This window comes from Quercus suber, unplaced genomic scaffold (genome assembly GCF_002906115.3).
Source record: "Quercus suber isolate HL8 unplaced genomic scaffold, Cork oak 2.0 scaffold_316, whole genome shotgun sequence".
Lineage (NCBI taxonomy): Eukaryota > Viridiplantae > Streptophyta > Magnoliopsida > Fagales > Fagaceae > Quercus > Quercus suber.
Genome location: NW_027069771.1, coordinates 46,454 through 62,791, shown reverse-complemented (window position 1 = coordinate 62,791; position 16,338 = coordinate 46,454). Strand labels below are relative to the sequence as shown.

At 36.0% G+C, this 16,338-nt stretch overlaps 1 protein-coding gene across 1 annotated transcript; it reads right to left on the bottom strand.

Annotated features, from left to right (window-relative positions):
* Positions 1-220: 220 nt before the first annotated feature.
* Positions 221-929, bottom strand: LOC112015594 (small polypeptide DEVIL 3). The gene has a single exon (XM_024048013.2). The coding sequence runs from the start codon at positions 635-637 to the stop codon at positions 500-502; it is 138 nt and encodes a 45-aa protein (XP_023903781.1). The 5' UTR covers positions 638-929; the 3' UTR covers positions 221-499.
* Between the last annotated feature and the right edge of the window lie 15,409 nt (positions 930-16,338).

The window sequence follows — 16,338 nt, the reverse complement described above, 5'->3', positions numbered from 1 at the left end:
AATACAAGAGTCCTAGAATCAAGGATTGGTACAATGAGAAGAAAGGAAATATTATATTAAACATCATAGATATATGGATATTTTCGTAATGTGTGAAGCATAATTTGCATAACAAGGTAACATATATGGTTTTGAAATAATCAAAGTTGCTATACTGATGGTGAATAAGTGAAAAGATTAACTTTAGCAAATAAAAAAGAACCATAATAGTGGCTAGCTCTTTCCTGAAAAATTGAAATTGAACATTTAAATTGAAGCTGTTTTACATTCATATCAAGATAAAGCATGGTCAAGCACGAATTGCCCCTAGGCCTAGCTAACATGTCTCTGTAGTATATACATTTCGAAGGGAGATGTACCAATCACCAACAAACAGTAAAAAAGAAAATTAACAAAAAAAATGAGAGAGAGAGTGCGTGTGTGATTGGCTGCAAGTGACAGCAATGGCTTTGCTTCAAATTAACTTGCGGCATCAACAATGGCCTTCAACATGATGCTTTTAGTCATGCCAACAAAGAAGCATGACTACACATCTCCTGATTATGTATAGCTTTCCCTTCTGTTCTCTAAGATAACCTCCAAGCTTTCTGCATGATACCTTTCTCTTAGAGTCTCTTACGGTTGCACTGTTCTTCATATCTTATTCTCCTTGTGTTACTTTCCCCTTGCGTTTCAGAGGGAGAGAGGGAGAGAGGACACGACTTCTTTGTAAAGTTTGGGATAGAATAGAACTATGAAGGAAGGGTCTTGCTGTAGTGTATGGAATGGAGCTAAGAAGGGCTTCATATAAATAGAGGTTGTGGTCCAAGGCTCAAAAAAAAAAAATTACCCCACCCTGTTTTGGATTCCATGCCCCAAACTAAACTAAACTCTCTCTCTCTCTTTCTCTCTCTCTCATTAATGGCCGACCAATTGTCTAAGTTGTTGATGCCCACATAAATGTTGGTGCAGAGGATAAGGTGTCACAAAGAGAGAAAAAAAAAATGACATCAACTAACATAAATATTTGGGTAATGAAAACAACTTTTCATGACCATCTTATATTAAAGAACATCGTACGAGTAATTTCGTGAAGAAACTCGGATGTTTCCCTTGCCAAGTCGATCTTCAAGGTACTGTAAACTGTAATCAAGTGAAAGGCTCAATAAAATTAAAGTATTATGTGCTTTAATTTAGAGTTCTTAAGTTCTATTTAACATTTTAAGATTTATTATAGGCGAAGAATAAAATAAAGAGTCAAGTTCTATTTACTACACTACTAGTTCATACAATTTTTTAAATTTATCGTAAGTAGAAAATAGAATATAATAAAGATTGCCAAAAGTGTCAAAAACTGCAACATTGGCATAGGGTCTATAAGTCTATTGCACAAAAATCGTGCACCAATTATTTACAAACCGTGCATTATTTATTTTGCACCAGTACGTATCAGTATTCAAGTTATTTAGAGCACCCTCACCATGTTGGTCTTGCTACTTGATGTGGTAAAATTATTAGTATGATTTATTTATTTATTCTTCTTCATCATCATCATACACATCCAGCCAATACGCACCAATAGTGTTATCCTTGCAAGATAACACTATAAGATGTATTCGTTTTCTCGCAGTCAAACTAAGGCACAAAAGTATGACAAAATTGTTCAATACTCAAAGTGATGCTCTTTTTTCTTTTTACATTAATAATGAGTTCTATCATAAATTTAATTTGTATAATTCATTTGCTATTATATGAGAAATATTTCATTGGTTAATGCACCTAATATATATACAATGGCGATGCCACGTTGGATTTAGGGTGTTCCCAAGAACACCCTGTCTGGAAAAAAAAATTATATATAATAATTAAAATTTCACCCTCAAAGCAAAATTAGAAACACCCTCAAATAAATAAATAAATTTATTTGCTCTACTTTCAAGCAAAAGTAAAAAAAAAAAAAAAAAAGTTTGTAACAGAGCAAGCCCACAAAAAAGGCCCAACATCAATCCTGAACATAAAACAAACCCAATCTAAAAAAAAAAAAAACCCAATAGATGGTAAACAGATAAAGCAAACCCACATATTCTAAAAAAAAAAAAAAAAAACAAACCAAAACCAATATACACTGCAAATCACTAAAGCAAACTTAAAGACAAAAATGTCAATAGAGCAACGTAGCCAATGCTATAACCCAAGCCAACAAACGGATCGGGCATCGCCGCATCGGAGATCGGTTAGCCAACACAACTCGAGCTCCAGTCCATAACACATCGCATTAGGGTTCGGGCATTGGAGATTGCTCACTGGATTGGATCGAAGATCACCGATTGGTCACGTTGCTCTTCGCTCAGCTCAATCACGTCGCTCGCTCCTCGCTCGCTTGCTCCGTTTCCCTCAACCTCACCTCACAGGTTCATAACTTCTCTCTTTTTCTCTCTTTCTCTATCTCTGACTCTATCTCTTTATTTGAAAAATGAAAGTGAAAGTGAAATCTAAAATGAAATGAATGAGTCTCTCTCTCTTTATTCTTTAAGACTTTAACAGTTTAACTTTAATACTTTATCTGATTTTTTTGAACAACTGTGATTAGCTCAACTTAGCTTTAACTTTATTACATTTTGGCCCTGTTCTTGACTTTTTCTTTTTGGCTTTATCTGTTAGTGTTGGTGTTGGTGAGATTTGGTAAGATACAATTAATTATCTTATTGTGATTTGTGATTGTGAAATTTTATGATTAGCTACTGGCTCTTGTGATGGGGGGCTTGTCTCATTGTCTGTTGAGTGGGGTGGGGGTGGATGGGCACATGGCACATGGGGCCAGGTGAGGTATTTGAATTGGGGAAAGTAAATATTGTGCTAGTACAACTAATAAATAATAATTTAATTAATCAATAATCAATTAAGGGCAGCAACTAATAAATAATAATTAATAATTTAATTAACCAATATATTATAAAAGATAAATAAATTAAATTATGTTAGGCTAAATAACAATTAATAATTTTATAATTAATTATACAATAATATAACAAATTATAGTTTATAAAAGACAAACAAATTAATGAAACAACTAAATAACAATAATTAATAATTTTATTAATATTTCAAATGAACTTATAGTTTATTGTTTATTCTTTTGCTAGAATTATGGGCAAATATTTGATAAGAAAACCACATACCCAAGATTCATCTCTTGTGCAAGATTCATCTTTATCTCCTTGATGATGGCTTTGGATCTTTCAACTAAAAAAAAAAAAAATTAGGTACACCCTGAAAAAAATTCCTGGAGTCGCCACTAGTGTGTGTATATATATATATATATATATTGTATGTTATGCTAATACTATCTTAACTAAACAAATTAACATACATATCAAAAAAAAAAAAAAAAATTAACGTATTGATTTACATGCAGTAGTAGTACGTAGGGCTGTCCAGACCCGGCCGGCAACCGACAACCCGGCCAAACCGCCCGACGCCGACCCGATTCCGGCCCGAACCGAAGGTCCAGTCAGTCGGCGGCAGGTTTCCGTTCTTGAAAACCGATACCGGCGGGTCGAGTGACGGGTTTGCATCTCCAAAACCCGAGCAACCCGAACCTGACCGCAGCTACAAAAAAAATTCGGCCAAATCTGGAAAAACAAGCTAAATCCGGCGAGATCTCGACTAGATCTAGTGAGATCTCGACCAGATCCGGCTAGATCTTGTGGGATTTAGCCATATTCGGCCAAATTCCAACAATTTCTAGCCAAAAAAATGCAGATTTCATAAAAAAAAATTCAGTTCCCGACGAAAATTTTCCAGTTTCCGGCTAAATTTTCCAGTTCCCGGCATAAATCTCATATTCCAACGACTCTTTTTTTCAGATTTTGATGCCGTTTTTTTATTTTCGGCAACCGACCGACGCTATGTATCACCCGAAACCGAACCGACCGATTTTTCCGGCGGTCGGTTTCGGGTTCCTCCGCCTCTCCACCCGACGCCGGCAGGTTGAGTCCAGGTTGGGGTCAAAACTGACCCGGCCCGACCCGACCCGTGGACAGCCCTAGTAGTACGTACTCTCCGTACTTCTCCAGTTACATTGGATGTCTCCAAGTAAAGAAGCCAAACTCATAAAATACAGTTTATAAATTACTATATTATGTGAAAGCTCTACGCTCAAAAGATTGCTATCGAATCTGAACTAGTGTTTCAAACCCGACCAAAGTTTAACATAATTATTCATTTGCTTAACCAAACAACGAACTTCATAACAACATGTTTTGTCTCGTGCTCCTCCCAACTCACTTGCATAGCAGCTTCCATTAACCTATTTTAAGATACATATATAGTCCAATTAAATGTTAAATACGTTTTGTTCACGTAACAACAGATTATTATGTCTACAGTATTTTTTGCTTCACCAATAATCTATATATCTAGCTAAACATGATATAATATAACAAAATGGCCAAGTTAGTCAACATGGTTTGGTCTAGGGAAGTCTATACTTGCAGAATATCGCTTATCCAAAGGTTTTTTGTTCTTGCAAAGCTAACTCTATGACTATATTATAAACCCCCCCACCCAAAAAAAAAAGCAAGGAAAATATCTAAACCTTTTCGGATTGTAAGCTTGGCCAATTAGAATTTTCTAAACTTTTAGCAGTCTCATTAGGTTATGAGTTATGACCCACTGACCCATTTAAAATCATAAAAAAATAAAAAAAATAAAAAATAAAAAAAAAGACCCACATACTCTTAGCAGAAGGGTCTAATTACAGGGGACAATGGCCATTTGACAATTCCCAAATGACACCTATAATGTCAATTGGGGCCAGAATTTGTCTCAAGTTGTTGATGATTTTTCTTTCATTCTTTCTCCTAAGGTTAGAAAAAGATACAGTTGTACCGCACAAAGAAGACAGGTTCGCACGTGATAATCCCGTGACTTACATGGCCACTGCCTTATTATATATAGGCAACCTAGATTTTTGCTGGGTGCTCTTCATTAGGGGAGCCTCATGTCTACCCCATGTTTCATCAAACTGTCCAGTTTCAATCATCATTATATATTAAATATCGTCCTCTTGATTATAACTTAGTCATTGTATTTAAATATAAATATATATATTGGATGAACCTACTAATCGTATCTTTGTCTTGGTTTATTCAAAGATCATGTATGTCTAGACGCCTCCAAATTGTTCGTGGTACATTGTATGAATTAAATCTTTAGCTCACTAAATCTGAAATAGGATCACACTTCTCGTTTAAACATGCATACTAGTTTTAGGTCCCAAATATTGGCATGTTATGTATCCGGTGAGAGATTAGCTAGCCAAGCAATGTATTACAGCAAGTTAACATTAATGTACCTAAAATTTAGAGAAATTTGTTCCCGAAAAATAAATTAGTCACTGAATTTTAAATAGAAGATTCTAAAAGATTAATAATATATAATCCTGTCACCAAAATCTATCTGGCATTAAGAAGTCAAAAAGCTACTATATCATTTACATCGTTGATAGAAAATTACAAGAGAACACATCTTTACATCCGTAACCCCTTCATATTATGATTGTGAATCTGTGATTGTGAGTCTGTGACAAATCAAATCTTCTATTAACATTATCCTTTAAAACAAGAGAAATCATTTAATGGCATTGACGACGCTATGTGTGGCTGAATGCCAAAATACCAGAGTCGGTCAAGTTATTAACCAAATTTGAATGATATTTGATTACCTTGACCGACCTTTGTGATTAGCTTCAATGTGTAGTCTTCTTTTCTTGTCTTGTGTGGCACTTTAACATTTTGTTTGGAAGGGTGGAAAATGAGAAAAGGGAAAGAGATGGACGATCCTTGCTTAGTTGGCAGAAGAAGAGAGAAATGGGTGAAAATGGAGGGAGATATTATCTCTCCAGCACACCGATTCTTGTCTGCCCAAATTGGACTGAAAAGAACGAGTAGAAAAGGACAAAAAAGTGTTGCTTTCTCGTCCTTTACTTTGTCCATTCAAATTACTATTTTGCCCTTGTTAGGGTCATATTTTTCTTATGTATGCCTATCTTTCTACAAAACGCATTTTGAGTAGTTCTAAGTAAATTCTAGAATATCATGAAATATGTATTTGTTGCTATATCAAATGGTATTATTGAAGACATAAAGATTGCATAAAGAAATAAATGAATAAAAGATGAAAAAATAAACCTCGACACTAGCTCGACACAAGCTATCTATCGAGAATTAATTAAGAGCCTCGACACCTCTCAATCTATCAAGTTTCACAGGTCCAGAATTTTCAAATCTGTTTTTCGGTCCAAGATGACTTGGACTTCTAGGACTTCATTCACTAAACTTCTAGGGGATATAAAATCTTTATTTTAAAGTCATCACAAAACATAAAGACTCAATTAGAGAATTTATGCACTTATTGTGAAACTACTACGTTCTTATATGTCTTAGGATTTTGTGACCAACTACTTCCTTCACTACAAGTGTATTTAAGAACTTTGCATCCAAAAACAAACTTCAAGTTGTTGGGAGTTAATCAAGTACTGGGATCCGTGCAAATTGAAGAATTCTTTACAAAATCAAGATCAATTAGTGATTGGCGTAAGAATTCAGCTACAGGTTAGCACTTTGGGATAGGTCAGGTTTGGGGTAAGATTCCTTATACTTGTAATCTCTTGATTTTGATTAGTGATTTTAGGGAGTAGTGACCTGAAAATCACCTAGTAGGATTTTTGCCTTGTGAGAAGTTTTCCCCATTAGTCAAAAAATCACCGTGTCAATTTATTTTTTGCTTCACTCTAGATTATTTGGTGATTTGTTCGTACCTCCACGATTTGCATGTAATTTGACCTAATTATTCAACTTAGGCAATTGAATTAATTAACTAAGAGTCAATATGTAACCCAACAGCCCTCACTTTACTACCACAAATAAACACTTCAATCATAATTGTCAAAATGTGAATGGTATCATGTTGTATATTATAGCGATTGATACCATATTTTGTTTGCCCTCGATTTGCATGCCGAACTCCAAAAAATTCAAAAATATCATTTTCTCTTCATGGGGCCACGAAAACATCCAAAATGACGTGGTGTAGCTTGTTTAGGTACCGGAGCACCCAAAGTGCCTTTTTTAGCTAAAATGACCAAAATGCCCCTTACTCAACCCTAGGTTGGACCGAAGGTCAAACGATGTCAAAACACTCACAAAACGACATTTTCATAGTTTCACATCAAACCCGTGCTCCTCGAAGAAGTTTTACAACTTTGACCAAGTTTGACCCGAAGTCGATCTTAGGTGGGCCCAAAAAAGCCTAATTTTGATCCGGCCATCAAAACAGGCAAAAACCAATGTCATTACGAACATTATCAAATCCTCATTCCAATAACTATTCATGGGTCAAAATCAGAGTTAGAACAGCTGAGATATTATGAAAATCGGGATGACGCACCGATCGATGCACCACTAACTTCCGAGAGTCATAACTTTTGATCTAACCATTGGATTTTCAAGATCCATACTTTTTCGGAAACAGAAAGTCAAAATCTTTCTAGGGGTGCCAAGATCAACCCCTTTTTAGGCCTTTTAAGGCCGGCGGTCCTCCAAGGGCCGCCGCCTTGAAACACGTGCTGGGGCTATAAGTAGCCCCAAGCAACCTTCAAACCATGGGAGAAAGACATTTTTTTTTTTTAATTTTTGCTCTTTGCCTGATTTCTCTACACATTTTTCTCTCTTCCAAATACCAAAAACACACATAAAACACCCAAAAAACACATCAAAGCCTCTTGATTCTTCTCTCTTCACCAAAAACACAAGGTATTGTTTTTATATCCAATCTTCCTTTCCTTGGTTCTATACTTTGGATTTGGGGTTTCAAGGTGTGGATGTAGCTTTTATAGCTATCATCCACACCCCTAACCTTCTAAATCTATTCCTAGCATTTATCTTTTCTTTTCTTTTTTGCTTGAATAACATGATTTATTACTTTCTCTAGCATGTTTCTTGCTTCATTTATGTTTCTAGCTTAAATCTCTTTGTTGTTATGTCTTATGCCATGTTCTATGCTTAGATCTATGTTCTCACATGTTCATATGTTTAGATTGGCATTTTGCCCGAATGCCTTAGGAGAGCATAGATTAGGACCACACCCATTCAAAAGCCAAACCTCGAAGCCCCTATGCATGCAAAGCCCCTGTTAAGGACATATTTTGTGTAATTGGCTAATCCTTTGACAAAACACACTTTACTTGTATTTGGGTAGATCTAGGATGTGTTTAATACTTCAAGAAACATGTTGTTCAAGTCTAGTATTAAAGCCATGAAGATTGGACTAAGAAACAAGTGAAGAAAAGTTACTCACTAAAGCTGGACAGATAGCTCAACACCTGCGGACAGATAGCTCGATAGCTGCTTGACAGATAGCTATCTATCGAGGTTTAATGAGGCTCGACAAATACTATCTATCAAGATTACGAGAATTCAGATTTTCAGATCTGGTTTTCGGCCCAAGCTTATGTATTTGTGTAGAGTTTCTTTTCTCACAACCCTAGACCTATATAAAGCTTATTTTAAAGGTAGTCACATAAGAGAATACAAAGAGAACATATGCAAAAGGTGACCGATGCCTTATTCTCTCTAAAAGAAGCTACTACGTCTTTGCACCTTAGGGTTTTGTAACCAAGTGCTTCTTGATCTTCATTGTTGATGAAGTGAAGAACTTTGCAGCCAAGAATCTTCTTCAAGTTGGTGTGCTAGTCACGTACTGGGAGTCGTGCATTTTTGGTTAGTCACATACTGGGATTGGTGCATCAAAAGGGTGGCGTTCATATATTGAAGAGTTCAGAGGTTCTGAAGCAGTAGAAGATTTCTGCTATGAGTTCATCTACGGGTATTGTAGAGTCTAAGAATAAAGGTTTTGTACTAGATCTGAAACTTCTCTTTACTATAGTGGATTGCTTTTCGAGAAGGTTTCCCCCCCAAGTTTTTTACTGTGAAACTAGTTTGTTTCATTGGTTTTCTTGGGTCATCATATCTTGTCCTATTTATTTTTCCGTTGCTCATAATTTTGACATGATATTGATGTTTGTTTGTTTTAACAAGTTTTATTCATAATAAATCTAATTAACAACTTGGGTTGAAAACTTGTTAATTCTATCAAGCAAGGTCTAAATTTCCCAACAGCCCTGAAAGCCAATGCCAAAATCATGTTTTTTTTTTTTACTGCCAATCTCCGAAAATTAAGGTTTTACCAAAACAAATGACTGTCCTTGGACAGGCGTTGTGGGGTGCCTAACACCTTCCCCACACGTAACCAAACTTCCGGACCTAAGAATCAAGATTTTTTTGCCATCCACATTAGATTAGGAAAAATGTCATTTTTCTTAACCTAGGATCGGTAATAAAATCAACTAGAAACAAGTGACCAATCACACCTGAGAAAAACCCAATGATTGTTGGCAACTCCATTCACCTTTGGTAATCCCTTAAAATTTGGCCCAGATTCTTGCCATAACGCCAAAGGTAGACCTACCTTCCTCCACCGAGAGAGAGAGAGAGAGAGAGAGAGAGCACCTTAAGCCCCATGCAAAGCACACCATCATAGTGAGAGGGGCCTTCCAATGGGGCCCCGTGCACGTGGGAGCTATCGCCATGATGGGTCGTCATACAAGGGTCCACAACGACGGCGGCGGACTTTTTGCCCCATCCCGATCAAGGCCAAGCGTCGACAGACTAGCAACTCCACTAGGGATCAATGAGAGTTTAGCCTTCAGAGTTTTTGATAAAACTATAATCTTTAGACATTGGCTTTCAAAAACACAGAAATTGGCATTGGCCTCGGGGGCTTTCCTTTTGAAAAAGACTTCTACTATATCCTAGTAGACTATTTTCAAAAGAGCAAAATCTATTTCCAAAATGGAGGCTTTTAGATATTTTCATGGGGCTTTTATCGCTTGCCTCACATGCTTTACAACTTTCCTCACATGCTTTATAGCTTTCCTTCACATGCAAACATAGGGTAGCAAAATTTAATTTCCGCCACACCTTTATCTGCTTTCATATATATATATATATATATATCTGTTGTGCTTTGAAAAAGTTTTTCCCCTTCATTAAGAATTGCATGACATATACACCCTTTTTTTAGCCGAACTCGAGCTCTGCACTGCTAGCGTAGTCACATCTCTTTGGGGATTCCATCACCCCAACTGTAGATGCCCAAACAGAAACATCGATAGTGTTACCCATAGTTAGATTCAGGGCTGATGTTGTAGGCACTTTTGGGTCCATAGGTGTACAGGAGTAGCTGAAAAGGCCCCCCTTGATCCTTCCTGCCCCACAACTTCCATGAAAGGAGGGGTATAGCAAGTGAGTACCCTAGGACAGGAACAGCCTACCAACTAAGCCTTTGCATACAGTTGGCCTAGTTATGTCAAACTCAAAAGGACTAGATCAAGCCCAGAGCCCATCAAGACTAGGTGAAACCTAAAGAGCGAACATCCAAGCCTAAGAAATGACACTCTTATAGGGCTAGAGGTCAGGGGAAAGTGTCTTGTAACAGGTATGCCCTTTTTGCTTGTGCCAAAGAAATTGTGCTATACTCCAGGTTCTTTCTATCCTACTTGCATAGCATCCATGATTAAACCACTAGGAAAAGCAACCGTTGCTTGTAAATGCTAGATCATACCCTATCCCTAAGGGTTTACAACCCTACAAGGGAATTCATGCATACACTAATTGGTTTCATCACCTAATTGTGCAAAGATAAAATTTGTGGCAAGTAACTAAAACTCCGGTTAGGAGGAAATGCTGCCAAAAAGTTGTCAAGAATTCCAAAGCATCAAGAGTTCAAGAATTTTCCCAAGGAAGATCCAAAAAAAGATTGCTAGGAAACCAAGAGGGTCCAAGAAATCCATGCTATCCAAGTTGCCAGGAGATCCAAATTGCCAAGATGTCAAAATTGCCAAAAGGTCCTAGATGTCAAGAATCCAAGGGCTTCCCCAAGAGATCCCAAGGTCCAAGAGATCCATTATGTCTAAGTTACCAAGAGATCCAAGAGCTTCCCCGAGAAGTCCACATTATTAGAAGCCGAGTTCTCTCTCGCAGTTGCATTTCTTGTAAAAGGCCTATCATTGGAGCCGATGAACCCAACATTGTAAAAGCAAATTTTGTACAAGCGTGAAATCAAAGGAAGGGCTCGACCTACATTGCCAAGCATATCATGAAATTTTCGGTTACTTGCCAATCTTGTGCACTAATCTTGCATTATAGTAGAAACTCGCCATGATAAATACCCAATCAAGGGTGAAAAGCCAAACTTTTCTGAAAATGGTAGGTGCATGTTAAATAGCAAGGACAAAAACTAACTTGATTTTGGTGTTGTGTTTCCACCTTTTCAAATACACCCCATTTCTTTCACCTCCTATTCTTCACAAGGTTCAAAAGATTGCTTTAAAAAAACAGGCTAAGCTATTGCCACTAGACATGACAAAATAAGTCCGAATTTTTTGACCAAACCTGACCTGACTTGACCCGAACCCAAATTTTTTAACCTAAAGCAAAAATAGGTTGACCCGTGACCCGACTCGATTTTTTGCGGGTCAACCAAACCCGTTAAAAAAATTCGCTAAAAAAATATTTAGACTACATCCTGATGCTAAATGCGTAAAGCCCAAATCACCGGAACTAATAGATTATAGATAGATGTTCACACTTCACAGACATAAGACAAGACAACACTTTTTTTTTTTTTTTAAATCTCATTCAATTTGATACAACACTTCACAACTCTAAGCTCACAAACTTGACTCACAATTTCAATCAAATTTAGTCTAGTAGTCTACTACACTAACCTACTCACTATTTACTAACACAATAAATGGCTAGACTTAAGGGCTTGTAGTTGATTCTAAAAATTAAAATAAAATAAAAATAAAAAATAAAAAATAAAATAAAAATAAAAATAAAAAACCTTGTAGTAGCTATAGTCCACAAAGGTTGAAAGGCACAAACCACTTAGAGGAAAGAGCTTTCAGCCTTTCAAAATTTCAATTTTTCAAAGAAGACTCTTGCGCCTCTACTCTTTTCCCGTCTCTACTCTTTTCTCAGCCTCTATCATACAATTTTAATTCTTTATTGATTTGCTTTTGTGGTACCTTAAGTTATATTAAAATATTGTATTGTTGATAAAGATGCTGACGAAATTGTTCAACTTGAGCTACAATTTGCAAGTATGAATATTTGCAGTGCTGAATCTACTACCAACGTTGAGTAGATTGAAATTAAGGTGTAATTCTTGTAAAATATTTATTTATTCTTCTTTATTTAATATGTTATGTTTATTCTTAAAACTTTTTTTGTTTATTTTATCTTTCTAAGCAATCTAACTTTACTATTATTTTAAATGCAATTGGAACATGTGCACTTAAGGAGGCTAATAGCTTGACATGGTCCATGAAATGATGTTTTTTTTTTTTTTTTCCTTCTTCTTCTTTTATGAGAATGATATTATTAGTGATATAAACTTAAAATATATACTTTTAATTACATGCATTTTGACAGTGAGTTATTAACATTAAAGACTTTTTCCATCATGAATTTATGACTAAAAAGAATATTTGTCATGCTCAAAACTGTCAGAATTGTTTTTGATTTGTTTAATTGATTTTATTCATTCTTTCTAAATAGGTTGTCATTGATTTGTTTTTGTAATTGAAAAAAAAAACCTCGTTTTAAAAATGCGGGTCAACCCGACCCGCAACGCAATTGACCCGTTTAAAAATGACTCGTTTTCACCCTCGGCCCGATTGACCTTACTCAACTTGCCTATTTTGCCACGTCTAACTGCCACATCATGATCCCATTGTCATTAGGTCTCACGCAAGAGAGATGTCTACTAGTGGTACTTCTCCCCATGAGGAAACTACTCAGGAAGTTGCTTTTCTGAAAGAACAAGTGTTAGAAATGATGCACACGGTGCAACAACTAGTTGTAGGAGGAGGATAGAACTCCTATAGCCATAGTTAAGGAGGTCCTCAAATCGAGAATGAAAACTAGCCTCCACCAGTATAGGATCAGGGCCACAATGTACCGCCCCAAGGCAAATGACCAGGAAATAAATCTTTCTAAGGATAAGAACCCTAAATCTGGGATCAACCAAGTCAAGAGCCAAGTGGAAACTCTAGCTGAGAAGCTTCGTATCATAGAGGGCTCCAACGCCCATGGAAGTTTTGATCCAGACAGTTTGACCAACTTCCTTCAGGTCATTATGCCTCATAAGTTCAAGGCCCTAGATTTCATCAAGTATGATGGTACAGGAGAACCTTGCGCACACTTGCGCATGTTCTATAGGAAAATGGCTCCCTACAGGGATAATCACCCTTTGCTTTGCCAGGTTTTCCCAGATAGTCTGACCAACTCCGTGGCCACATGGTATGCGAGATTGGAAAAAACCTCTAGCTAGAGGGAAATGGCCAATTCTTTCCTGGAATACTACATGTTCAACACCGAGATAGCTCCCGACCGCACAGTCCTTATGAGAATAGAGAAGAAGAGTGGAGAGTCTTTTCAAGAATATGCCCAGAGGCGGCATGAGCTAGCCACACAAGTGCAACCCCCCATGATGGAAAATGAGATGATCAAATGGTTCATCGACAACCTCAAGCCTCCTTACTATGAGAAGATGATCAGCACCCAAGTCACTCATTTCTCTAGCCTCATCCCTATTGGGGAGAGCATTGACAAGGGTATTAAGAGCAAGAAGATCATGGATGCCGAGTCTTTGAATTCCATGGTTGAACAACAAGTCAAGAGAATGACCGGCAGCAAGACTAAGGAAGCCAATGTGCATATGGTCGATAACGCATCAAAAAGGCCTACGGGCGTTACTGCCGCCTATGCTACCCCAACTGCTAGACCTTATCAGCAACAGAATCAATTTGCTCAAGGACCTAACCAAGCCTTTAATTAGAGAGGGAAGCCAGATCCACCTCATCCGTTTAAGAGGGAAAACTGGAAGTACACTCCATTACTTATGCCCATGACAAATCTCTATGCTTACCTACTAGAAAGGAAGTGTTGAAAAAAATACATGTTTGTATCGCATATAAGACATACGTCGCGGAAAATTAAATGATCTACTTCATTCGCAATTGATAACTTGTACTATGTAAATTTCAGAATATAAGAACAAGAGAGTATACCTTGGTGCAGTGAAATTTAAAACCAAAGATTAGAAGTACTTGAAAACACTTTTAATCTTCACTTCAATTCCACTTGTGCCCAAGAAGTGTGATCTCTCAATCATTTTATATGCGTGTGTTCAAGGGAGAAAAAGAGACTGTCCTACACTCACATACAGACCATTTCATTCTCTTACAAAATTCTGTATGTTTCTCTCCTTATAACTAATTATCTAATTCGACTAGCCTTTTGGGCCATTCTAATTGGGCTTTAGTATATGGCTTGGAGTGGGACTAAAAGAGAACAAATACGATTTTAGCTCCAATGAGCCTTGAGCTTTTCTATCAACTCTTGACAAGTCCAAAAGTACCATTAATTATATTTAATACCACTATATAAATATAACTGCATGCTAAGCCTTATTAATAAATTATATCCCAAGACTTTATTATACATGCAACCTTTCATAAAATATTCGTAGTAATACAAAGTCATGAATGTAGACTGGTACTTTGAAGATTACTACATCTTAATTCTTGAGTATCTGGTTTAATCTTTTAAGTTATTCACCATATATTTATGAAATCCAATTTCATAAATATACACTTTAGTAACTCCTTACTAAAGTAGTTAGGCCTAACATTCTGAATAACCAAGCATATTACACTTATCTCAAGGGAATATTTTATATCTCTGTTAAGAAGTTATGAATTCTATCTTGAGAATATATGTTCCATCAACACTAATTATAGCTGCCCAGCATACTGAGTTTTTTATCGTGACTTTAGATCTCACTCCTGATATATCAAAGCAACATACACTTTATGAGTAGGTTCATTATTCTCTCAAGATTAAGAGTTCATGTAGATAGAAGTTGTGAGATTTATTATTCATTTGATAGTCGTTAGGAGAATAATAAATCTCACAACGATCTAGTTCAATATTTTAGCTCTAATAGGCGGGCTTTTCTGTCAACTTTTGACAAGTCCAAAATTACCATTAATTATATTTAATACCACTATATAAATATAATTGTACGCCTAGCCTTATTAATAAATTATATTCCAAGACTTTATTATACATGCAACATTTTCATAAAATATTCGTAATAATACAAAGTCATGAATGTAGACTGCTATTTTGAAGATTACTACATCTTAATCCTTGAGTACCCAATTTAATCTTTTAAGTTATTCGTCATATATTTATGAAATCCAATTTCATAAATATACACTTTAGTAACTCCTTACTAAAGCAGTTAGGCCTAACATTCTAAATAACCAAACCTATTACACTTATTTCAAGGGAGTATTTTATATCTCCGTTATGAGATTATGAATTCCATCTTGTTTACCAAAAAAAAAAAAAGAATTCCATCTTGAGAATATATGTTCCATCAACACTAATTGTGGCTGCCTAACATACTGAGGTTTTGATCGTGACTTTAGATCTCACTCCTGATATATCAAAGCAACATACACTTTATGATTAGGTTCATTATTCTCTCAGGATTAAGAGTTCATATAGATAGAAGTTGTGAGATTTATTATTCATTTGATAGTCGTTAGGAGAATGATAAATCTCACAACGGTCCAGTTCAATATGTTTTAACTCTTAAAACATATCAACTAGAAGTCTTCACTTCCATGATCAAGACAAATTATCTTAGTTGATATGTTATTGTCATCGCAGATGAAATGCCCAATTTCATTATCGATTACGAACTAAAATTTTGAGTTTACAAAGAATTTGTGATTTATATCTTATGTGACTAAATCACATACTATGCATCTCATGGGTTATATGATATGTTGGAAATTCTGATTTTGCATCTCATACAAAACACACAGCGGAAGCAACAATCACGGATTTACTTCATTCATGAGAGATAACATGTAACCTTGAATTCTAGAACAAAGAATAGGAAGCATATCTTGATGCAATGAAATTCAAAACCATGACTTGAGAATACCTTTAATCTTCATCTCAATTCCACATGGTGCCCAAAAAGTATGGTCTCTCAATCAGTCCTTTTATATGTTGATTCTCAAATAAAGTTCTTCTTCTTCTTCTTCTTATGGAGAAAAACTAATTTCTTTTCTTTTCATTATACGTACATAATAACTACCATAGTAGTTTCTTTATTTAATAACTCTTATTAAATAAATAGTGATTATCTAAT

Excerpts from the sequence above, each read along its gene's own strand:
- LOC112015594 (XM_024048013.2), bottom strand. The coding sequence starts at position 637 with ATGAAGAACAGTGCAACCGTAAGAGACTCTAAGAGAAAGGTATCATGC.